The sequence below is a fragment of the Stegastes partitus genome, unplaced genomic scaffold (genome assembly GCF_000690725.1).
Source record: "Stegastes partitus isolate 25-593 unplaced genomic scaffold, Stegastes_partitus-1.0.2 Scaffold935, whole genome shotgun sequence".
Classification (NCBI taxonomy): Eukaryota; Metazoa; Chordata; class Actinopteri; family Pomacentridae; genus Stegastes; species Stegastes partitus.
This window is the reverse complement of record NW_007578666.1, coordinates 176,725-199,602: the sequence shown is the minus strand read 5'-3', so window position 1 is coordinate 199,602 and position 22,878 is coordinate 176,725. Positions and strand designations below refer to the sequence as shown.

Genomic DNA, 22,878 nt, shown 5'->3' with positions numbered 1-22,878 from the left:
TCCAAAACAAAGTAATTGACATAACATGGCTGTTCACCTGCTACAGGCTTTGACTTTTGATCTGTCTGCTGTCACCTGTGGTTCAGACAAAACAGCAGCTGGATCTTATATTCTAAGTTCTCACCACTGGACTCGTGTGTGTTCATATTTTCGCTTGAATATAAATCATCCAGCACATGTGCAGTCCAGTCTGTGTGTTCTCAGGGAGTATATACACTCGCTGACAGCAAAAAATGAAAAAATAATACATGTCCCACTTCTTATTAATGTTATTCTTTACTATTACAGTTATTGATGAAGACTCTGTCAGTCCTGACACGTTGGTTTGTCCATGTATTAATGAAGGATTTCTATATTTAAAGTACACTGCCTACTTTTTGGTTGGCCGACTTATACGTTCCATTAATAAGGAATGGGGCACACATTATTATTTCATCTGGACTGTCCTGTACTGGCTCTACCCTTGAAGAGCGCCTGATTTTGTAATGTCTTATTTTTATTCCCCCCACACTAGTGACCATCACTGACTTTTTTTTAAATTTATCTTTATTAATATGTAAACAGCTTGGAAATTTGGTTCAAGTGGCACAAATGTTAAATTATTAATATCCTGCTTGGTAGCTATGTGGAATGATGTAGTATGAAGAAGAAGAAGTTGATGTATCACCTCCTAAAAGCTGGAACTTTAAAAATCTAATTTGAATAAATAAACACAATTATTTAATCTTTAGTAATGAGTAGTTACACTCAATTCTTGTACAGAAAGCTGTAATATTTGTTAGCTTCACATTGAACAAAGCTCCTAGTTTCAGGACACTAGATGGGGCTGTAACCACATCAGCACCAGATCTGAACTTCCCGACACACACTGGATAAAATCTTAACAATTCCTATAAGGCATGTTTCCGTCTTCATATTCTCTCCACAGTCTGCTGTCTCCCCATTCTGTCGTTTACTATCACTTTTTCCAGCAGCGTGTTTTTATAATGATTATATGTGAGTGTGTCAAAATTATTCCTCATTTCTTCTTTGAAATCTTTTGAGTAATTCGAGAAAAATGAAAAGTTTCAAGGGCAGCACTTGCTCCATCTTCCTTGTCCAGTGTATTAAATTCTTCATTTTTTTTGGTTTGTTTTTGATTTAATTGTTCTTGTCACTGGAGGACACGTGTTGCGAAACCACTTTGAAGTAATTTTTATGGTTGCAAATAAAATGTAATGAAATAAAAATGAAAACAGGTGCAACAATTGCAGTGTTAAAATTGCCACAATTTGTTAATTTTCAGACAGCTGTCTGTGTTAATTATTTTTATTCTTTATTTTAATTATTATTTCTGTTATTTTCCGTCTCTCAGGATGCGTATCTTCTCTGCTCTTTCCTGTGCTCTACTTTGCCTTGGTGTGCTCGTCTTCTGCTTCATAAGATTTGTTTTTTTTTTTTGTCTTTTTCTTTGTGTCCCGGTGGTGCTGTGCCGTAATGCTTTTGGCTGCTTCGCCCTGCCTGTTTTGGATTGCGTGCGAGACTGTGGACGACTCACTGGCACCCACAACTGCCAGACAAACAGACAAATGAAATGCAGGAAAGGAATGAAGGAACGGACAGCTGAATGGACAGAGAACAAGCTGTCCTAATTGGTCATTATTTCCCCGCTAATCTATATTTTCCTCCCTGCTAACCCCCAACACAGATGTGAGGAGTGGAAGGGAGGACAGAACAGAGAGGGGGGGCGGAGGGGGTCCTCCAAGGCCTGGTCGGCTCTCAACAGTGGCTTGAGCAGCGACCGTGAACATTGCTGTCTGCTTTTGTGTCTTGTTTAGGGGCAGGGGAAGGAAGGCTGAGTGGAATCCAGCAGAGGAGGGTGTAGGGGTCAGAGTTGAGACTTGCAGGTGGTGCTGGTGTTTAAGAGCCAGCAGACCAGAACGCTGCCCAGAACAAATGCGAACACATGCAAACTTTGCAGGTGGGGCAGATTTGGAGAATTCAGGTGTGTCACTTACAATTTATCCACACGTATGTACCTAAACCAAAGCAAAAACCACATTCATTCATAATGTGGTTCGCTGCCGTTCGAAGCATGCAAACACACACAAGCAGCAAAGAAGCTTAGTCAGAATATGTGTGTGTGTGTTTGTGTGCATACTGTCAAACACCCCTGAATGCAGCGCAGTCAGGTCAAAGCGGCACAGAGGTGTTGGACAACGAGGCGCTGCGGCACAAATGAGACGTCTGGTAGACATGATGGCGCTGGGAGGGGAGAGGGCCGGACCCTGAGCCCGAGGACCTGACGGGAAGCTGGAAAAGCAGAAAGTACACAAGAAGTACTCGACAAGCTGAGCAATGGTACTCATGGCATCAGATGCACTCCACCGTTTGCACCGTTTTATCTGGTTACTAGTTGCCCTGTGCTATGTGTACATATAGCCAAATCCTTTTAAATTAATTTTATTTTCAAAAGCATTTCATATTGCACTGGTGCTTGCTTGTATTTTGCACAATGACAGTAAAGCCTCTATTTAAAAATGCATGAATAATTTGAACGTATTTGCCGCATGCTAATATTGCAAAGCCTATTCTTTGTTTAAATTAAACATCTGCAATTGTTCATCTTAGTGGTGCTTTCCTCTTGATAATTAAAGTTTATGCAAGCAAATAATGTTTGGTTTACGTATTAAAAAATTAACTGACTGAATCGCCTACAACACGTGTAGTTTATTGGGTATCTGCACAATTTGAAGGCAACACATTTTTTAAACGTTCTGATATTTGTACACTTAGTGTCCTTGAGGAAATCCAGTGTGCTGCTACTGTATTTTTTGGTGTTCATCCCTCCTGTTCTTGTTCCTACACAAAGCCCATCCGAGAGCCGCTGGTCCGAGAAGCCCCACACAGAGAACAAGCACCAGGTCCAACATGTACTTCTGGTACCAGGGTTGCACCAGTGAAGCTGGCCTTAAATGAGTTCCACCTCCACTGTGCAGAATGTGCTCCACCCACTGGATGAGTCGAAGGGCTGGAGGCACAGGGTGGGATTTGTGGATCCTGCTGAGGGACGAAGCCGAAGACTTGAACCTAGAAACGAGAGAAACAACTGAGATTACTGAAGAAAGAGAAAAGGGAGTCTACTGGTATCACAAATGTTGGCGAGCGTTCCCTTCTCATACCTGATGTCCTCTATTAGTGTTTGAATGGTGGCACTGAGCTGCTCCCTGGTGATTTGTGTGGGGTTGATGGTGAGGCCAAGTCCCTTTGTCTCAGCCCTCACCATATTATCAAACTGGTCTCCAAACAGAGGGATTCCCAGCACAGGAACAGCATGGTACACTGCCTGAAGCAGGCTGTTTTGTCCACCATGTGTGATAAAGAGGCGGGCTTTTTTGTGGCCTGGGGTAAACGGAAAAAATAGATGCACTTAAAAAATGAAGTAAGACTGTTTGGGTCCAGTACCGACTGATTAAACATACAAATGAGGACAGTCTGTCTTACAAATTAGGGTTTAAGTAACACAGACCAAACCACTGCTGATCTTATTTTTGACAAAAGCCAGTTGGGCAGATATATACACATGAACACTGTCACTTTCATTACTATGAGGCAAAAACAAAGTACAGCAGAAAATGGATGATGCCTCCATGGTATATTGATTCGGCTTTTTATTTTTATTTAATGTATTTACGAAAACCCTGTCTTTGCCTTGAGTCAGCTGGGATAGGCTCCACCCGAGTGAGGCTTAAGCGGTCTATAGATAATGGATGGATGGATGGATTTACTGCGCATTTAAAGAAAAATTCTTTCCCTCTGCTGCAGTCTTTGTTAAGTATCTGATAAGAATTTATCCTGAAATTTGGTCATCTTTCAGACTGTCCAAAGTAGCCACAATTAATAAGTTCTTTTTTAAATATCCTGTGACTGGCCTTTATCGTTGGAGAAAAGGGTAATAAAAGGCAGGCTGCTCCTACCCAACAGGTCATTAATAGGCAGCCAGTCCACTAGCCTTAGATTGGGAGGTCTGTCCATGTGGAGCGGCCAATGCTGGGAGTCATACCTGCAAGCACAACACTGCAGGTTTAGGAATGTTCCACAGCTTACTGACATAAATTCAAAACACAAGGTTTGTTTTAATATGTTGTAAAGTTAAAAGTGATGGGTTTTTTTATTACTGTATGAACTTTATGGTGCGTTTACCTCCAGAGAACCCCCTGAGGGATCCTGGAGAATCCAGCCACCAGCTCCACAAGCAGAGGGTCCACAGAGACCGAAGAGACCATAGACCCCAGAGTCACGACAACGAAACCTGCTTCTCCAAAACTGGAGATCCACGACTCAAGATCCTGCAGGACCACAAGGGTTGGGGATAAAGAAAGTAGGCAGAGGGATGTTTGCAGAGTGTACGGTAAGGTAGGAAGAGAGGGAGATGGATGAGCATGGGGAGGAGGAGCAGTGGACAGGAAAGAAAGTGGGACAATGAAAAGTAAAGAGAGGAAAAGAAGGTCAGTTAATTTGAAAACCTGACACTCACGGGTGTATTTTAGGTTCGAGCATCGAGAGAAGAGACCTGCTCCAGTGGCTTGGCCGGCTTACTGAGCAGACCTCCCACCAGCACGGTGTAGGGCATGAGAGGCTGAGGGAACTCCAGTGAGAAGTCAGTGTTGAAGGCCCAGAGTTCAGCTCCTTGATGTAACTCGCTCAGACCACCAGGTGGAGGGCCCGACTCTAGGTGGCGCTCGGTGACTTCCTTAAATATCGACCACACGATTTCCTGACCTTTGATATGAGACACAAGACGTCATCAGAAATACCCGTTGAAAGCCATTTAGATACAATAATCATACCGACTTATTTAATAGGTGTTAGCTGAACCGCTTACGGGCTAGTTTAAAAAAATATTCAGAGCATTCTGTCTGTGAGAAATATAAAGTTGGTGGATAATGTCAGGAAGCTTTGATTTACTATGATAATGAGAAAAAATCTCACTCCTGTCTGCAGGCTACTGTAGATCTAAATGTTGTTAGACTGGAGAAACAAAACCAGATTTAAACTGAAGACACATTTAAACATCTTCACCATGTGCAAGTGGAATATTAGCCTAAATAAATAAATAAAATAGAGGACACTGAAAGATTTAAAGAACAGAATGAAGTGCTGTTTTAAGATTGTGTGCTAATGGCAAGTGTTGCTGAACTTAAATGAAAGACAAATAATAAGAATAATACTACAGAGCCAGTATATTATAAATAAGAGGAGAATGAGATCGGCATAGAGTATACACACATGGTACATTCATGATAAAAAAGAAAAAAGAACAATGCTCAGAACAAACAGTGAAGTGAAGGCTTCTACTCTGGCAATATGTGATCTCTAATGTAACAGCATTCTTACCTACAGGAGCCAAGAAAGAATAAAAGAGGTTCTTTGCACGTCCCCAGAGGTTCATGTGGTCGGACAGCCGGGAGCCAAAGACTGGAATGTAGGAGACTGGGCTGGGGAGGGCGATGGACAGAGGACCGTTCAGACTGCCGGGGTAGAAAGCCACGTAGCGGACACCTGGGGTAAATCAAGAGTAACGGACAATAAATCTGGCTGACTGTTTGAACCAGCACATTTTAATGTATCTGCAATCTGAAAACAACGGAAGTGCCTTATTGGTGTATTACTGTAATAATGGTTAGACTGAAAGGATGATAGTAGTAGTGACATAAAGGGAAGTTATACCAAGTTTGTGTGCCACGATGAAGGAACAGGGGTTAAAAGCATCCAGGATGGCCATGTCATAGCTTTCCCTCTGAAGCGACGTTATTATTTCTTTGTCCCCCAACAGCTTGTCACACTGGAAGGACAGGTGTCCCATGAAGTTCAGAAAGCCATTAAAATCATCCCTGATCAGAGAGACAGAGCAGTGAGGCAGCTTAAATCTGATCTATTAAAATGCTGTTAGAGACAATTATTAAACATTTCATGTTCACGTTAATCAAAGCTGACAAATTGGGCATCAGTATAAGAAGAGCTCATCTGTCTCTCCTGCTGTACTTATATGTGCAAACTCCTAAAATCAGTGTGATACCTTCCCAGTAAGAACTGTGTTTGTTGCTCCAGGAACCAGGCGTTGTATTCTTTGATGTACTTTTCTCCCACAGACCAGCTGCTTCTCTTGTAGCTGTCGGCCCGACCTGCGTAGGAAAGACCTGGGAGGAGCAGAAACATTATGGTAACAATAGTGACTCTGTATGTGTGTGTGTGTGTGTGGGTGTGTGTGTGTGTGTGTGTGTGTGTGCACAATATACCTGTAATAACCGGGTTGCCCAGTTGCAAGAGCATGCGGACCTCGTGGCCATGTTGGTGTAAGCTATGAGAAATTTCATCCAGTAACAAGTAATGGCTTCCTCCTGTGGGAGAGGAGACATTTCCAAAATGAGTCATGCTATCACTATGAGATAGAAATATACGTCTCGCTGTTTGCCACATACAGAGGAGGTTCTTTCACAAACACTTCACAGATAGCTACAGTAAATACTTCTATTACAACGACTAAAGGACTCTTTACTCCACTACTCACCAATCAGACAGACAGTCAGGATCTTGGCAGACTGAAGCAGTGGAAGAGCCAGAAGAGAAAACGTCCAAAATACAATCTCCATGCTGCTATTGGAGCACCGCGCACTGACCTGCAAGCAAACTGTCTCTCTTCCAATTCAAAAATAAACTGAAATCAACCTTCCTTTAGAGAAACTTAACTCTGCAGATCCAGCAGACAGCTCCAAAAAAAATCAGGTGTGGTCCAGAAAAGTTTCCACCAAAAAAAAACCAAAAAAACATCCAGCAGTGAAAAATTACCAAAATAAAACACAGAAAAGTCGCGTTCTTTGAAAACTCATCCTTACACCAGGTGAGGTCCGGTCCAGGAGTAGAGCTTCTTTTACTGCAGTGTCAGGTTGATAAAGGGGAAACCTCAAGTCCTTTTCCAGTGGACCTAAAATGCATCCAGCACGCGTTATCTTGTAATAAAAGTAAAAAAATCCAACATTAAGGCGCCGATTGATTCCTTATAATTTGAGAGGTTCTGAGTGCAAGTCTGATTCTGTCTATGTGACACACGTGAGAAGCTCTATTTCCTCTAAAAGTCAGACACTGAGAAGTCCAAGAGCTGCACTGATAGTGAAAGGGAGGGAAAGAGAGAGAAAGGGTGGTGGGACAGGGGGGTGAGGGGTTCCCCAAGCCCCTATCAGATTAGACAAATGAAAATGTTAAGAGGAGTTTCATCCTCTCGAGGTTCCTGACAGAAAGCTCAACAACAATAAGAGCAGGAAAGCACTTAATTAATGAATAATAATAATATTTGTTGAGACACCTGCACTGAATCTGGATAATTTATGCTTAAACAAGTTATTTTGTTTGCAGTAATAAAAATATTTCTTACAACACAGATTATTACTTAATTATTTATTTAAAATTGTTTAGATACCTCTTTTTAAAAATCTGTTTTTTTCACACAGCATGCACATTAATTTAACAGCAGTGAGTAGCTACCATGACACATTAGTGCTGAATGAACCGTGGTGGGGTTGTGGACGCCCTGGCAGCCAGTGACTGGCAAGTCAGGCTTGACATGTAGGTTATCCTGGACAATGAACTCATTGTAACCGCAACCGGTGCTTTTCTGTGTCAGAGAGGTCATTAGAAAAACAAGTCAGTCAGAAAAACTGCTGGAGTGTATCAGGAGGAAAAAAAAAAAAAAAGAAGTGAGTCACAGGGGTCAATCCTGCCACCATTGATGTTATTATTGTCGTCGCAAGTATGTTCCAACTCCAGCCTTCATTAGTTATAGTCGTTTCTGAATCGAGGTTTGATCGCACATCTATTCTTTCAACATTGAAATAAGCATAAACACCCATCCATCCATCATCTATACACTGCTTAATCCTCACTAGGGTTGTGGGGGGAGGCTGGAGTCTAGCCCAGCTGACTTAGGACAGGTAAGCAGTCTATCACAGGGCTACACTTAGAGACAGACAACCAAGCACACTCACATTCACACCTACGGACAATTTAGAATCACCAATTAACCTCAACATGTTTCTGGACTGTGGGAGGAAGCCGGAGAACCCGGAGAACCCGGAGAGAACCCACGCTGCACGGGGAGAACATGGAGACTCCACGCAGAAAGGTCCCGGTGCCCCCACCTTCTTGCTGCGAGGCAACAGTGCTAACCAACTGCGCCACCTTGCAGCCCAAGTACAAACATTTCAAACATAAATGTAATGAAAGTTTTCACATGTGGCCAAAGTAACATATATTTATTTTTTTAAGTAAATGCAGACAGCAGCATGTACGTGTGCCGTGTGTTGTCTTGTCCTTCAGGAACCTGTCACGCTGTCTGACTCGCCTTCATCCTGATGTGCCTGTAGCAGAGATGGGAGCTTGGACTCGAGACTCGGACTCAACTGTCTAGACTCGGGCCTCAACTCGGGACTCGACCGTCCAGACTTGGGACTCGACTGTCCAGACTCAGGGCTCGACTGTCCAGACTCAGGACTCGACTTGGGACTCGACTCTGACATGCAAAACAAGGACTTGGTCCCATCTCTGGCCAGTAGCACGCTATGGATGCTCTGAAAGACAAAGTGAGAGAGAGAGAGAGAGAGAGAAGTTTGAAATAAGAAAGAACGGTAGAGAGGGAGAGAAAGATGAAGTTAATCCTCGTGTAAATTTGTCAGTATAAAAAATAAGCTATGAGAAAATGTTCACACATGATGTTGCAGGTACGTGTAACTGATGGTGGCAGCAGAAGACAAATGGTTTGTAATTTTGGATTTTCAAGTCAGAATAAGGGAGCAACTAAAAATACAGATGAGTCAACATCCGATCCAATTCAATTTTATTTATAAAGCACTTTAAGACTCCAAGACTCGTGGAGACTTACCACAAGTTGGTAGTGGGTCAAGGTCTCCAACAGGACCTGGATGAAAGGATGCTGAGAGAGAACGGAGAACGGAACGCGGTCCTCGGGCTCGTATCCCAGCTCTCTGAATAGCTGCACCAGGCTCTAGAGGCAAGCGGGGAGAAATAGTATTACCATGTGGGAAGAGCCAATAATTAAGCATAGAAAAGTATTCTTTAGAGTTTTTCAGACTCCTCAGTTTCTTACGGTATTCTGCAAACCCATAGAAACAATGATTGCCAGATGGTACAATTTATTTCCCTCCATCATGGGATAAGGTGCATCCTAACTGATCGAAACTTATAAATCAGAGCATGAATTCTCCCCATAACATACGAATTATGGTTGCATTACAATCCCTCGTGTTGTCCTGTAAAACAAGTCAGGAAGGAAACACTTTAACTGTAAAGCTCACACCTTATAGTTGTGTTTTACAGCTTAAATAAAACAGACTATGCCTTTAAAGGGGCACATTGATGGTAAAACGAATGAAAACAAGCTCTTGCCATGAGGAAACACATTTTCCATCTATTTAGTGAGTTATTTCTTTCCCTAATTGTCTTAACCAATCGTTTATGTGCATCATTAACTTTATAGGGATGTACCTCAGTAAGCTCCTCCCGACTCAGGCAGCCTGGAGGACGGGGGCTGTCGTCCTTTTGTTCGGTGATTTTGTGGCAGATGACAGCGAGGAGAGCAGAGATCGACACTCCTTGCTCGCCAAACAAACTGCTCGACGCACACAGAGGCTCTTCTTCCTTGTAGTCTCCATCAAGTTCTGAGGAAGTGAGCTCTGTAGCTTCTTCCATACGGGGCATAGACTGTATACACAACACACAATCGTAACACTTACATGTTTTATCCCAAAACAAACCACCAGACACATGCTGTCGTATCATTCTAGCATAATTCTGAAAACACTGGCGATACAAATATTGTTTTTGCAACATGAGATAAGAAAGCAGTTGATTTTATTTAATTTTCTTTACTCACCTTGACAAGATGGTCCAGCGAGGAGAGCTGGAGATGTTGCCCCATCACGACGCTGAGTGCCCTGATGAAACCCTGTCTGGGGTTAGGGTCGGCTGCAAAGTACTGCAGCATGGAAACGTAATCCAGTCGAGAGGGAGAAAAGGAGTGGTCTGCAAACAGCTGGAAAAAGAACTGAGAAGGAACAAACGTTAGTGTTCATTTATTTTATATTTAACAAAGTGAATGACTGTATCCCCTACCAGAGTGCTATATGTCAGTTCCTTCCTTTGGCATAAATCACAAAACATGTATGTCTTTAATGTTGTTTGTGACACCTTAGTTTCCCAATTAAGGAATCGAAATGAACTCAAGTCAGTCACCTCACGTAGGTTAGCCAGGTGGTCAAACGGTGCAGGTTCAGGGGGGTCCTCAGGAACCGTCTGGACACTCTCATGGGAAAACCACAACTCAATCTGTTGGTATGTGAGGCAAGCAAAGCAACTTAACCATATATTTTTACATTACAGTTTTTATTTAATACTACATAAAGTAAACAATATAATCTAAATGTGTTGTCACATTAACCTGAACCCAGGCCTGCTCATAGAATGAGTCTGAGTACACAGTAATGACAGAAAAGCAAGTGGATAAATAACTTGGTTTATCCAGAGCAGAAGGACTCAAAGTGATTTAAAAAAAAAACACAGAAATATCAAACCAGCAAATCAGCAAACCTGTAGATACTGTTCCTTGTGTATATAGCCTGCATCACCAGCATCTGCTGCCTTAAAACGCTGTCGCACAGCCAGCAGCTGTGTTAAGGAGGGAAATGGCCAAGGAAGAGCAGCACTGAGCAGAAACCGACGCCAGTCGATCAGCTCATAACCGTCCATTAGCAAAGATACGATTTCCATCATCTGGGGACAGGAAAGAAAACAGCCATGCTTGAAGCTCTGTAATGTGTCTTTTATTTGACTGTTTAGATTATGCAAACTACTGAACAATGAAGTTCAGAAATGCGTTTTGTTTTGCTTTGAATTAAATATGCCCTATTTGCTTGAACATCATGTTAATATTGGCAAAGCACCAAGGATGATGTGATTCCAGCTAGGTCTGCTGCCCCCCTCCTAACAGAAATGGTTTCTTGTTATTATTTTATTTTAAAGACATTTGTTGGCTAACTACCTGTGCTTCATTTGTGTCCCCCCGGGGCTCAGGCAAGATGCATTTGCCCATTTCACCAGAGGAGACACCCTTGAGAAAACTGGAAAACTTAGAACTGGACATGAGACCTAAAAGCCAGAAAGCAGGAAGAAATGAATGATGGATGTGGAGAGGAGGATCAATTGATCCAGTTACACCAGCTAGCATCCCTTATATGTACCTGATGGAGCAATGTCGCATAGCTTTTGGTGGAGTGACTCTAGCTGAGTGATAGTTCGGGTGGACTGTGTGGGTGAAGGAGGATGGGGAGGGGGAGCAGGGTCAGGCACCATGTGGTGGTCTCCATTCAGATAGAAGTCAGAACATTCCTGTAGAAGTGAAAATGGAGAACACGGTCAAATGTCACACTACTGAAAAACAATTCTAATATCTTAAAAAAAAGCATGAAGCTACTGCATACCAACATCAGCTTATTCTGCAGCTTAGCACCAGCCTCTATGCTGTGGTGAACCACATCAGATAACTGGTCAATACTAGAGAGAGGGGAGACACAAATAAAATGTGTTTCTTTTACATAATCAATGACAAAAATATATATATATCTGAATATATCTATATGTGCTCTTTTTATATACATATTCAGTTTGTTATTTTACAAGAAGAATGTGTTTTTCTATATAATTTCAGAGTAACTTTAGGAACACTTCGCTTTATTTTCAGGGCTACATTCACACATATTGCATTCTGACATGACACAGAGATTTTTTAACACACTAATCAATACCAATTCAACAGATCCCACTGTATGCAGACACGGCCTAACCACACCGTACCATACATGATCATACACTGAACCATACCTCTTCATTTCTGCGAGGTAGCGTGCTGCTAACCACTTCTCCATACTGCTGAAGGCCTGTTCTGCTCGGCTCTGCAGGGAGTGTAACATCACCAGACCGTGACCTTTCACCAGTGCAATGCGCACCTTTGCTGCATTCTCTAGAAAACACACACACATGCGCACAAAACACAATTATATACACATCTTGACCATATATTTAGTGTATAGGTAAAATATTACAAAATAAAGAAGCCACTACATCTCTTAGTGTGTGTCTATGTGTGTGTGTACCCTCAGCGTTCAATGCAGCTGTGTATTCCTTGTGTATTTTTTCTCTAACTTCCTGATCACGAGTCTTCTCTGAGTTTCTGTCATCGGCTGGTGCAGGGCTCGGTGCCGGGGGTGGGCTTGGTAGACCTGAGCAACAGAATGTGTGACATGAAAGACCTCCTGAAACACACAGTGAAATGCTAGAAGGCACCTCTCAACATTTCTTCATACTCTACAAGAGACATGCCTTTCTGCTTTTTTGCTGACTGCTTTCCCTTTTTCGTTTTCTTTGGGTTTTCAGAGGCCTTCTCTTTCTCCTTCTCCTTCTCTTGTACTTTCTCCTTTTGCTCTTTTGTCTCCCTCTGGTGGGCTTCTGCTGACACCTGTACATATGAATAACATGCAGGTTAGAAATGCAATAACACGCTCATGCAAACTCTTAAACTGATACACGGCATTACCAGTTTGTCGATGGCTGTGAGCGCGCCCTCGAAGTCACTGATCAGTTTCTCCTCTGGTTGCTGGAGCAGATTACAAAAAGGGTCAATATTAATACATTAAGTAAGCGTCAGGGTGTTTCAAGGTACAAGTTTGCAAAATACATTTAAATTCATTGAGAATGACAAAAAAATTCCTTTGTCAACCAAAAGGAAAAGTCTAAAATCAACAAAGACAGCAAGGTACATAATACAGTATAGTAACTATGAATCAGTTACAGACCTTGAGGAGGACTAAAAAAATCAAAGTTATTGAAAAGTACATAAAGAAAGACCTGAAGAGGTTCTGTCTGGTCCTGGCCTTTTGTGTCAGAGCCCCCTTTTGAGGAGTCAGGACGTCTGAGGAGGAGAGTACGTGAGAAGAGGAGGGAATTGTTCGTATATGCACGAGTACAAATTACTTGAGCGGACATCAAACACTGCAGAAAACTTGAAGGAAGCACTGTAGAGCTTCTTCCTGACAATTTAGTTTTCTTCCTGTCCTCTCCATCGTCCATGTGACTTAACAGACTTGTGCCTGGTGGGTGATTACTGGTAGCACATAAACTATTCACAGCGTTGTCATTTTATTTTACTGTCTTGTATTAACATGTTTAACAAGTTGTTGCTTGCCTCTCATTCTGATCCTTGGTTTCTGGGGTCTCCAGTAGGGGGATAGAGGCCAGTTTGCTCGGTGGTTCTGGCAGCACCTGCGTGTACATGCTCAAATAGTAGACCCTGAGAAAATGGAGGGTCTTCTGGAAACGGTTCAGCTCCACCTGTACAACATAAACAATCCAAGATTATGATCTTGTCCAAAAATAAGTCACACCAAATGTTGACAATAAACGTGCCTTTAACACAACAGAATACATCAGCTTATAAATTTGCAGAATTAAAAAAAGAAATCACCACAGTTACCTGGATTAGTGCAGAGTGCTGGTTGACGAGGACGGCGGTGTGCTCCTCCAACCATCTGTCGCACATGAGAGCAGTCCTCTCTTGCTCGTCCTTCTCCTTACGCTTGTCACTAATGTCCCACAAACGTTCACGCAGTTCCTGTGCAGGTATCAAAACAGCGCCAGTATTTTATATTTTAACATTTAGGACAGTTTATATAATATTTTTTGATTAGTTTAAGAATGTTTGTTTTGTATCAGAGCACAAGTTCTATTTACATCCAGTCTCAAGTGCAGTTCTGCGTTGGTGTCCTCTTTTCTCATATCATCAGGGACGCTGTTGAAATCCTTCTGCCACTGAGACACCAACTCCTGCTTCAAATCTGGACGCCTCAAGTAATGCTTGTAACCCTCTCTGCAGACACCAAGAACCAGGGAAAAGGTACGAATAAATGTAGTATTCATCAAATATTCCATAGATTTTTGTTGACTTGAAAAGCATCTCTGACAAAGGAGCTAATGGTATGTAAAGCTGAGTCATATCATACAAAAAAACAAGAATAACCTGGGACTAACACTGTTCAAGTTTCATACACAACCTGCGGCAATGAACATAAACAGCAAAATCTAGTACTAAAAGGATAAAAAGGAAAAAGTAATTGTAGTTAACAGGCTGTTATTGGCTCTAGGTGTGTGGCTAGCCACGCTGTTAGATGTATAGAGAGAAAGATTCCCATTATGTACATTCTAATGTGCTTGTCTGTTGTTAGTGTGAAACCTGAAATAAACATGTTCACACTACCAGAATGGTCTGGCAGAGTACCTGACGTTGTACAGGTGATGATTGAGATCAGTGCGTTGTGAGCGAAGCTGCTGCATCACTTTCTTTGCGCTGTTCACATAAGAATTACACAACTCATCCCAGTAAAGGCTCAGGTGCTTTGGTATCTCCTAGAGATAAGACAGGGAGGGGAAGATATAAACAAAGGAGGGGGTACAAGAAAATAGAGAACAATAAAAGAAAACAAGATACAGCGTAAGATGTCACGTAACTGATATAAACTGGAGGGAAACACAGGCAGGAGACCACGAGCTCACAGGCTGAATCTGATTAGAAAGCCACTTTGCTTTAACCCCCGTCAGAGCATTTAAATGTCATGTCATATTTTGTCGACAAAACCACATATTTCAGGATGAAAAGAGATTACAGGTTCTCCCCCGACACGAACAAGCAAAACAAAGACAAATAGAACTCTAAGGCAAACAAACAGAAGTAGAAGTTGTATCCTACGGAGGGAAGAGGTTTGTCCACGTAGGCCTGGCTGGAGGAAGTTGGGCAGGAAGAGACGGACTCGGTTGGGTTCTTGGCGACTGTTTGCGAGTCCTCATTGGACACTGAAGAAGCTGATGCATTTCCAGAGTGCCCTATTATTAGCCAGAAGAAACATACATTATTTTTCAAAAAAATCTAATTACTGAATGTTAATCAATATATAATAACAACCATAGTATCAGATTAACTTAATTGAATCAAATAAAAACTGATAATGACAGTTTCCTTGTTGATTACAGCAGTGAGAAGGCGATTTAGCACCAAAGCACTCTAAAATAGTGCCAGACTACCCAACAACAGGTATCATATTTAAATTACCTTCAACAAATCAGTCAACATAACGGTGTTACAGGCAGCATACATCTATGAGTCTACTCTCTGGACTTAGTCTCACAGGGAAGGTTTTTCCAAATCGTTACTATATCAGTTTGGTATGTTTGGAACATTAATTGTGTCTACATAACCAAAAAAAAAGAGTCTAATCTGCCATCCAAAAGACATGAAACTGTCAACAATACATCATGTTTAAAATAAATAGAACTTGTACTAATATAATACTGATGGGCTGAGTTTCTTTCGTGACCAAAACTGACTTTCAAATACCAAATGTAATGTGTAATCCACAGACTACAGATGACGTCACCTCTTGGAGAGTGTGTGTTGGATTTGGAAAGTGACGTCACACTTCTGACTTTTTTCTCTTTAAGGCTGGAGTGGGACTCTTTGGGGCCGAGCTCTTTGTCAGTGGGAGCTGGAGGCCGGCCTGGAAGTGGAGGTGTGGCTGAAGGAGAAGAAGAGTCTGGAGCTTCTGCACTGTCGAGCACAGCATCTTTTACAGGAGGCGAGGCGAGAGCTGATGAGGAAATATGTCATAATACCATGAAGAAACTGACTCTGAGTAGGACAATGATAAAGCAGGAATTTGACAACCACTTACCTTCTTGTGCTTCCAGCATAACTTGTTGCAGGACGGACTCCACCCTGCTGTAAAGCTCATCGTCATCTACGTCTGCATCAACACGCACCAAAATGTTTTGCTTTCCGCCAAACCATTCCTCAAGTTCTGGCCAGTTTTCCTGAAAACCTGTGATCCTTGAGGAGGAACGTCATGTTAGATTCTAAACACACTGTTGTGCAGTGTCGTACTTATTTCAGTTTGCCCTCCCATTTGATTACCTTTGTGGAATCTGTGCCAGGTATAAGTTTTGGTCTGTGGGTTTGGAGGTTGTACCAGCAGCGGTATTTGTATCTGCACCTGGTTTAGGAGAAAAACCACATAAACACAAACATTCAACTCCTTACTTGTGTCTGTATCATACACAGACTATCAAGCAGACTGGTTGCACAGAGATACCCAGTGTTAAGATCAGTGTAGTGTACCTATATGATCGAATGCACGTTTGACCACACGCTCATCGGGGACATCCAGCAGCAGGGCCAAGTCCAGCACCGGAGCAGGAGGCGGTGGAGGTTTGGGTGGATTAGGGTCAGCAGCAAGGTTCAACTGGCTGCTTACAGCTTCATTCCCTGCATCTACGGACCCACCCAGGGCTTCCTCTAGCAGGTGAGCCTGGCTGATGTCTACTGGAAAGCCATCCAGGATCCAACCCGACTGAGCCGGAACCTGACTGTTGAGGACACAACAAATATTTCAGAAAACGTTTGTGAGTTCTTTTATTTTGTCTACACTGATGTGACATTGTGAATTTTAAAACGAACATGATATAACCAACTACATCCTAAATACAGCATTTTATAGTTGCATAGGTTTTGTGCTTACCTGATTGCCTCGACTACAATGTCCACTAATAGCTCATTAGGGAGGGGCTTCCCTTTCCTCAGCTCATTTTCTGCAGCTGCTCCCTGGACAGCACGAGTAGACAGCTAAGAAGAGACATGAGTAAGCAAGAAAATGGGTTATATTTCTAACAGGTACAGAACAATTTAGGAAAAAAATACTCAATATTTTAAGTCTCCAAAATATATAATTTATATTTATTGGTGAAAAAAAGGCCAATGGTGTCATAAACTGAATACAGGATATACTTACTCTTGCATTACTGTCTTTACCTTCCTCTTGAGTATCAAGATCTGAAAAAAGTGAAATTATAAGTGACACATATCACATAAAATAATAAATAAATACGCGAGTAACCCACCAGATTTCAATGACGTGGACGATGCAAGCTGCTGCTCGCCGTCTTTCTCCCCCTGCTGCTGTGTGTCCTGAACTTTCTGTCCAAACAGTGAAATGTTTCCGATCAATGCGGACCTTTCGACGCACTTTGTTTACAGACTGATACATTTTGCAAACACAGCAGAAACTTGTGAGATTTTACGCCCCTGAAAAATCTTTTCAGAGCAAAATTACGTGCTTGGATTAAGATAAAAGTGATACTGATAAAGCTGATATACTGTAAATCTCTAACCTCCTCTCCATTCCTGTAAGCATTCACTGCCTCTTCAATCAGTGTGTCAGTCGACAAGACACAGATGCCATGTGCTGAAGCAAAAAAAACACAAACTCAGCAACAAAAATAGCCATATTTAACATATTATTTCATAGTTAGGTAGGGTGACATTGTGTTGGTGTGTATGCTTGCATGCCTTCAGCAATCTTGGCCAGGCAGGTGGTCTTGCCAGAGCAAATCTTGCCCAGGACACAGGCCTTGATGGTAAAGTTAGGAAACACAGGCGGTTCCATGACGGGCGGATGAACAACGCTCCTTAGTCGGTGGACAACATGTCCAAGAATGTCGTTGTTGGCCGGGGGCAATTTTGTCTCCCCTGCTTCCTCTGGCCACGCCCATTCACCTACCATACTCTGACAAATATAACACGCTTCTGTTTAGTGCCGACATAAACTTTTCAGCGTCAAAAGATGTAATGCGGTTTATGATTTACTGCACTTTAAACTCACAGTGTATTCATCATAATCCTGAGTGTTGAGTGTCTCTTGCTTCTTAAGCTCTACGGGGTCTAGTTGGGTAGAAAACTGTGGCTGGTGGCCCTTTACCGGCTCAAAGAGAGGGAGGCCCCTGAACAGCAACTCCTTCCACTCTCTCATCAGCTTCCCTGGAATCAGACTGGACATGACAGCAGGAAAAAAAAAAAAAAAGAAATGACTGGGGGCAAAGCTAATGAGAGGAATTGTGGTTACAATAAAATCTGGGCCATACATCTGGAAATGGTTTGAACCACTTTCACATTCACAACCGACTCTAGTGCACAGCGCTTCGTCTTCCAGATTTGTCATTTTTTGGCTGAGCCTGACAAGTGTTCAACAGAAGTTCTTAATCTGACTCTGAGTAGGAGGGAGTACTGAGCAGGGCTGTGTGGGCAGTGTATACTGGTGTATTTGATCATAGGAAGAAGCAGACAGGGCCTCGACATCTCCTGACTTTATTTGGACACTGGCCAATTGCACAAGAAGTATTGCAATATTTGTAAATGTTCATAGATATTTAGCTCACATCAGAGTTAGCACTACTCCACAATGCTTCAGTTTTGTTTTTTCTTTTTACATGACATAAAATATTTCAGTCTTCAGTCAAATTTCACTTCATTGGGACTTTCCTAAGATACCCTTTTATGTTGGAAAAAAACACAGTAATGAAATTAACAAACCAATATGTAAGAGATTGAAATAGAACTTAAGTTAATTTAAGGGGTGCATGATATATACTGTCTTTAAGTCTATTTCTTTGAAAGGAAAAAAAAATTGACCTAGTTTTACTAATTTTTTATTATCTTTTTAAATAAATAAATGAACTTTGTAAATACAGTAGAGGATTTGACCTCTCCCTGCCATAGTCCCATCTTTCAGATCAAGAAGTCCCCAAAGCACAAACATCTTAACAACTTACATACAGTACATTCTCAGTATAATACTACCAAATAACACATCTTTTAGAACTTGGAATCGCCACATATTCACACTAACTGCCTGAACAACTGATGTTTATGAAGGTTTAGAGTCCAAATACTATTTGCGTGTTTCTACTGCATCTCTAAAAGCAGCTACGTTACGTACTTTCCGGTGAGCTTTCGGTATTCTCCGACCTTAGTTGCCAAGTCCACTATCTGCTCCAAAATGTCCTTGCAGCTCTTAAAGTGCTTCTCGTATCTGCTGTGAGCTCGTTCGGCAGCCATCCTGTTACAGAATTCAAGCTCCTTTCTGATCTCCTCTGCACGGTCCAACTTAGCCTGCTGAGCCAAAACCTACACCAGGCCCCGGTCAGAAAGACGGAATGAGTAGAGAGGACATGACATAAATGCTCCTGCTAAATACCAGTGGATTAAACAAGCTACACAATGTTAAGAGAGTTATTTATTGTCTAATACTTAGAACTATGCATTTTTGGACAATAAAATAAACAATAAAAGGATTAAAAGGATTTGAATCGTTGTTTCTTACTGTGCATCTGATGCTTCAGTAAGTAAATAGTAAATTCCTGGTTTGCCAAAAGACACAGAGTCAATAATACCCAATGAAAGCATGTATGCACATTTGATTGTACGATTTCTACATGATCTCCTCAACAAGGTGCTTTCACTTTTTAAATGGCGACTTGATTCCACAGAATTCTACTCGGGTTGACTAGGAAATTAAATTGTTGACACGACCATTGCACCATACAATATACTGATTATTATTATTATTATTATATAAAATGTTGAACATTGAACATGAACATTGTCAACAAATCCCATTAAAAATTCAAAACCAGTGAAGAATTGTTATTGCTAACCAGTATTGTTGTGTATCCCAAGCCTGGTTTAGTTTATTCTTCTTTATCATATGACTCTATTGTTGCCCAGAAACAATTAAACATACAACACACTGCTGCATTGGGTGACATGGAAGCGTAACACCAGCAGCCACCCTGCGCCTGCTGGGCCTATTGGTGGCAGCGTGGAGGACCTGGGAGAGATGAAGGAGGAGGAGGAAGCAGAAGTGGAAGAAGAGGAGGAGACGGTGGAGAGCACCCAGTCCCAGTCCTTCCTTGGAGCAACGTTCACCCTCCTACTACACCTCCTCTCCCCGGCTTCCTCTCTCCCCACTCCAGTCTTCCACTATACGGAAGTTGTGCGGCAGCCATCAACCGAATATGATGAAGCCCATTTCCCCCTATCTGTGCGGTTCAGGGAATTAGCTGTAAGCTCTGGTCTTTTCATGGGATTTACTGACAAATAGGAAACTATAGGTAGTCGCCGTAGTTATGACTTAACACTTACTATATGAGAATAACACTGAACTGAGTATCTTTGCCTTTTTTCTAAGACACTAGTCATTTACATTATATTATGTGATCACTGGAAGGACAACAGATAAACATCAAGGTGTTTTTGACATGATTCACACAGACTTACTTGAACCTTTATTCGTACCAAAGTCCCTCAAGTCTCTCTCTTTCTTGTCATAATACTAAAAACCCTGTTCATACTATACAAATGATCAAAATACATCATTTTGCTTCTATGACACTACTATCATTGACAAAGGGCTACTCTTCTTCCTTATTCATCCTATCTCACCGCCTCCCTGTCCAGAGCTTCCCGGAAGTCCTTCTCCCTCCGCTGCTGGTACTGCTGCTCTCTGAACAGGCGGTTCTCCCGAATCACCTCCTTCTGCGCACGTGTCTGCAGTAGCTGAGCGGCCAAGCCCTGCTCCTGCCGAGTCTGACGTGTCAGACGCCTCACGAGCTGCTCCTCTCGCCACGCCTCCTAAAACGTGGGGCGAAGATGGCTGATTAGTTGACTGATCTTGGATCGAAATGACAAACGTCAAAGAACAGACAATGTGAGGTCAAAGAGAATCACATGTGTATAAGGTTAATTCAAAAAAGATGTTCCATATGATCTATAAAAAAGAACGTCTACATTCTCATACCTCCTTAGTGGGTGCTTATTTCTAATAAACTTGGGTGTATAAACATTTGTCAAGGATAGGTTTTACCTTTTGAGCTTCGTGGGCCTTGAACTGCTCCACCAGGAATCTATCTACTCTCTTCTTGCTCTGCTCACAAGCTACAGCATTCTCCTCCAGTCTCTGCCGGATCTCCTGTATGTACTTGCTGTTGGACTGTAGCATCATGTTAGTTCCACTTCCAGGGACTTCACAGTCCTGGTTGCTGCTACCAAGGAGGAAATCTGCAGGAGAGGGCTGATCGCTACAAGTGAAAAGGTTCAAATCCCATAAAAAGTTGTTGTATGACAGTGGATATCTGATATTGATAAAATTGCATTAATAAAAGCATTTAAATGTCAGAATACGACACAAATACAATTCTAACTAAATGAACGCTCCCTTTTTTCTTACCTTGAAGAGGAGGCAAAACCAGAAGTGACCAGTTTCTTTTTGTTTGTCTCAAACTGGGCTATGTCTGTCTGGACTGTCTGCATAAACAAAAATGCAATAAGAACATTAAGAGCCTGTGCCATCGAGCCGAAAATGAAAGAGAGATCAGTAAATTATCAAAGCATTCACCCAGAGCCCACCTGTGCTTGTCGTTCTTTGCGCTGCTGCTGCTGCTGCTGCCTCTTCTTTAGGTTAAGCGTTGAAGCGTAGGGAGGTAGTTTGGTCACCTGGACATTAGTGGCCTGGTTCATGTCACTGAACTTCTGAGGACACACTCGGAGCTGCAACATACAGACATGTTCAACACTGCCACTCGCATGAACTTCACTTTATTCAACTGTCAAGCAGCTAGCTGGCATTAAAGTGTTAAAGGTATCTAAAAATGTATTGTGCTGCTACGGGATAATAGTAATGTCCAACACCGAAATACTCTACACTTGTGATAGAAAGTGCATAAAAAAGTCCTGCTGATGAAGATGTGAAATGTGGACAACCTTAAAGTCAGGTCATAAATAAAGAAATATTCATGGTGGAACCATGTGGCAACACTGCATTTTACTCCAGTACCTTCTCACTATCCTTTCTTTGTTTCTCATCCTGGACTCTGAGTCGTCTCTTTTGATGGACAGGATGGTTCATCACAGATCTGTCGCACCATTGCTGGGATTTATCCCCGTAGTGCTGAGGGATTTTCTGAAGCTTCAGCTCTGCATCGCGTTTCACCACCTGGTGCAGTCGCTATATAAAAGGAGAGGAATACAGCTGTTTGTAAAAAATAATAATAATAATGCTATATTAAACTAGTAATGTGAAAACACACGTAAAACATTCAAACACTAAAACACAGTCATAGATGCCATATAGCACCACACAGTTTTTCAGTATTGGTGTAGAGAAACAATATTTATCTCAATATATTTTTACTGATCAAAACATATTGTTACTGGCGACCTGTCCAGGGTGTCCCCTGCCTTCGCCCTAAGTCAGCTGGGATAGGCTGCAGCCCCCCCGTGACCCTAATGAGGATTCAGCGGTGTATAGATAATGGATGGATGGAAAACATATTGTTGCCCAAAGAAGCTGACCTATTACCACACACGCATTCATCCTGCCCCCTTACATCAGAGTAGATCTCATGCTCCTTTTTGTGCAGGTTTGCGCTGGCTGAAGGCTGCATGATTTCCATCATTGTCCCACCGATTTCTGCTTTCTTGTTCTTTTCAAGAGAGACATAGAGTTGGTGAAGGAGGCGTGTGGCAGCGCCCTGCTTTTCCTGCATCAGGTCTTGGGCTGTGTTTATGTCGAAGGAGATCCCCAGCAACTTAAGAGTCGGCTCGATGCGGGTAAAATTATTCATTTTGGAGATGGAGGTGCTATGAGAAAACAATGATTGGATTTAAAAGTTATTTTGCCATACCATTAAATTACTTTACATATCAACAAAGATATAAAAAAAATCTAGGAACGTGACTGACAGAAAGGGCGACTCACTCTTTCTTCATAAACATACTGAAATCCTTCTGCAGCTGATATTTATGCAGAACCTCCCCAATTAGGTAGCCACTGGAGAAATCATTGGCGAAGGTGTCTGGCTCTGTGAAGATGAGCATGCAGTCATTTACACAAACAT

General features: G+C 42.1%; 2 protein-coding genes across 2 annotated transcripts in view; both read right to left on the bottom strand.

Moving 5' to 3' along the window:
- Positions 1 to 2,689: 2,689 nt before the first annotated feature.
- Positions 2,690 to 7,128, bottom strand: LOC103366364 (UDP-glucuronosyltransferase 3A1). The gene is made up of 10 exons (XM_008294068.1): positions 6,551 to 7,128; positions 6,279 to 6,380; positions 6,059 to 6,179; positions 5,710 to 5,873; positions 5,377 to 5,541; positions 4,553 to 4,761; positions 4,183 to 4,328; positions 3,957 to 4,042; positions 3,162 to 3,381; positions 2,690 to 3,069 (listed from the first exon to the last, which is right to left on the bottom strand). Exons 1-10 carry the CDS (start codon positions 6,630 to 6,632, stop codon positions 2,802 to 2,804), a joined length of 1,563 nt encoding a protein of 520 aa, XP_008292290.1. The 5' UTR covers positions 6,633 to 7,128; the 3' UTR covers positions 2,690 to 2,801.
- Positions 7,129 to 8,296: 1,168 nt separating this feature from the next.
- The window catches only part of spef2 (sperm flagellar 2), a 15,799-nt gene continuing 1,217 nt past the window's right edge, over positions 8,297 to 22,878 (bottom strand). Inside the window, exons 2-39 of the mRNA XM_008294067.1 lie at positions 22,740 to 22,842; positions 22,369 to 22,621; positions 21,816 to 21,986; positions 21,389 to 21,529; positions 21,210 to 21,286; positions 20,847 to 21,060; positions 20,426 to 20,614; positions 18,921 to 19,108; positions 17,808 to 17,973; positions 17,495 to 17,711; positions 17,317 to 17,390; positions 17,047 to 17,113; positions 16,938 to 16,978; positions 16,668 to 16,771; positions 16,268 to 16,515; positions 16,064 to 16,136; positions 15,825 to 15,979; positions 15,531 to 15,740; positions 14,846 to 14,979; positions 14,378 to 14,505; positions 13,834 to 13,969; positions 13,577 to 13,714; positions 13,289 to 13,434; positions 13,139 to 13,207; positions 12,952 to 13,030; positions 12,641 to 12,700; positions 12,423 to 12,562; positions 12,201 to 12,316; positions 11,929 to 12,067; positions 11,529 to 11,601; positions 11,289 to 11,436; positions 11,090 to 11,196; positions 10,639 to 10,821; positions 10,285 to 10,377; positions 9,926 to 10,096; positions 9,538 to 9,753; positions 8,915 to 9,037; positions 8,297 to 8,603 (exon numbers count right to left, since the gene is read on the bottom strand). Of these exons, the coding sequence (XP_008292289.1) occupies positions 8,349 to 8,603; positions 8,915 to 9,037; positions 9,538 to 9,753; positions 9,926 to 10,096; positions 10,285 to 10,377; positions 10,639 to 10,821; positions 11,090 to 11,196; positions 11,289 to 11,436; positions 11,529 to 11,601; positions 11,929 to 12,067; positions 12,201 to 12,316; positions 12,423 to 12,562; positions 12,641 to 12,700; positions 12,952 to 13,030; positions 13,139 to 13,207; positions 13,289 to 13,434; positions 13,577 to 13,714; positions 13,834 to 13,969; positions 14,378 to 14,505; positions 14,846 to 14,979; positions 15,531 to 15,740; positions 15,825 to 15,979; positions 16,064 to 16,136; positions 16,268 to 16,515; positions 16,668 to 16,771; positions 16,938 to 16,978; positions 17,047 to 17,113; positions 17,317 to 17,390; positions 17,495 to 17,711; positions 17,808 to 17,973; positions 18,921 to 19,108; positions 20,426 to 20,614; positions 20,847 to 21,060; positions 21,210 to 21,286; positions 21,389 to 21,529; positions 21,816 to 21,986; positions 22,369 to 22,621; positions 22,740 to 22,842 (5,345 nt within the window). The 3' untranslated portion in view covers positions 8,297 to 8,348. The remainder of the gene's footprint in view (positions 8,604 to 8,914; positions 9,038 to 9,537; positions 9,754 to 9,925; positions 10,097 to 10,284; positions 10,378 to 10,638; positions 10,822 to 11,089; positions 11,197 to 11,288; positions 11,437 to 11,528; positions 11,602 to 11,928; positions 12,068 to 12,200; positions 12,317 to 12,422; positions 12,563 to 12,640; positions 12,701 to 12,951; positions 13,031 to 13,138; positions 13,208 to 13,288; positions 13,435 to 13,576; positions 13,715 to 13,833; positions 13,970 to 14,377; positions 14,506 to 14,845; positions 14,980 to 15,530; positions 15,741 to 15,824; positions 15,980 to 16,063; positions 16,137 to 16,267; positions 16,516 to 16,667; positions 16,772 to 16,937; positions 16,979 to 17,046; positions 17,114 to 17,316; positions 17,391 to 17,494; positions 17,712 to 17,807; positions 17,974 to 18,920; positions 19,109 to 20,425; positions 20,615 to 20,846; positions 21,061 to 21,209; positions 21,287 to 21,388; positions 21,530 to 21,815; positions 21,987 to 22,368; positions 22,622 to 22,739; positions 22,843 to 22,878) is intronic.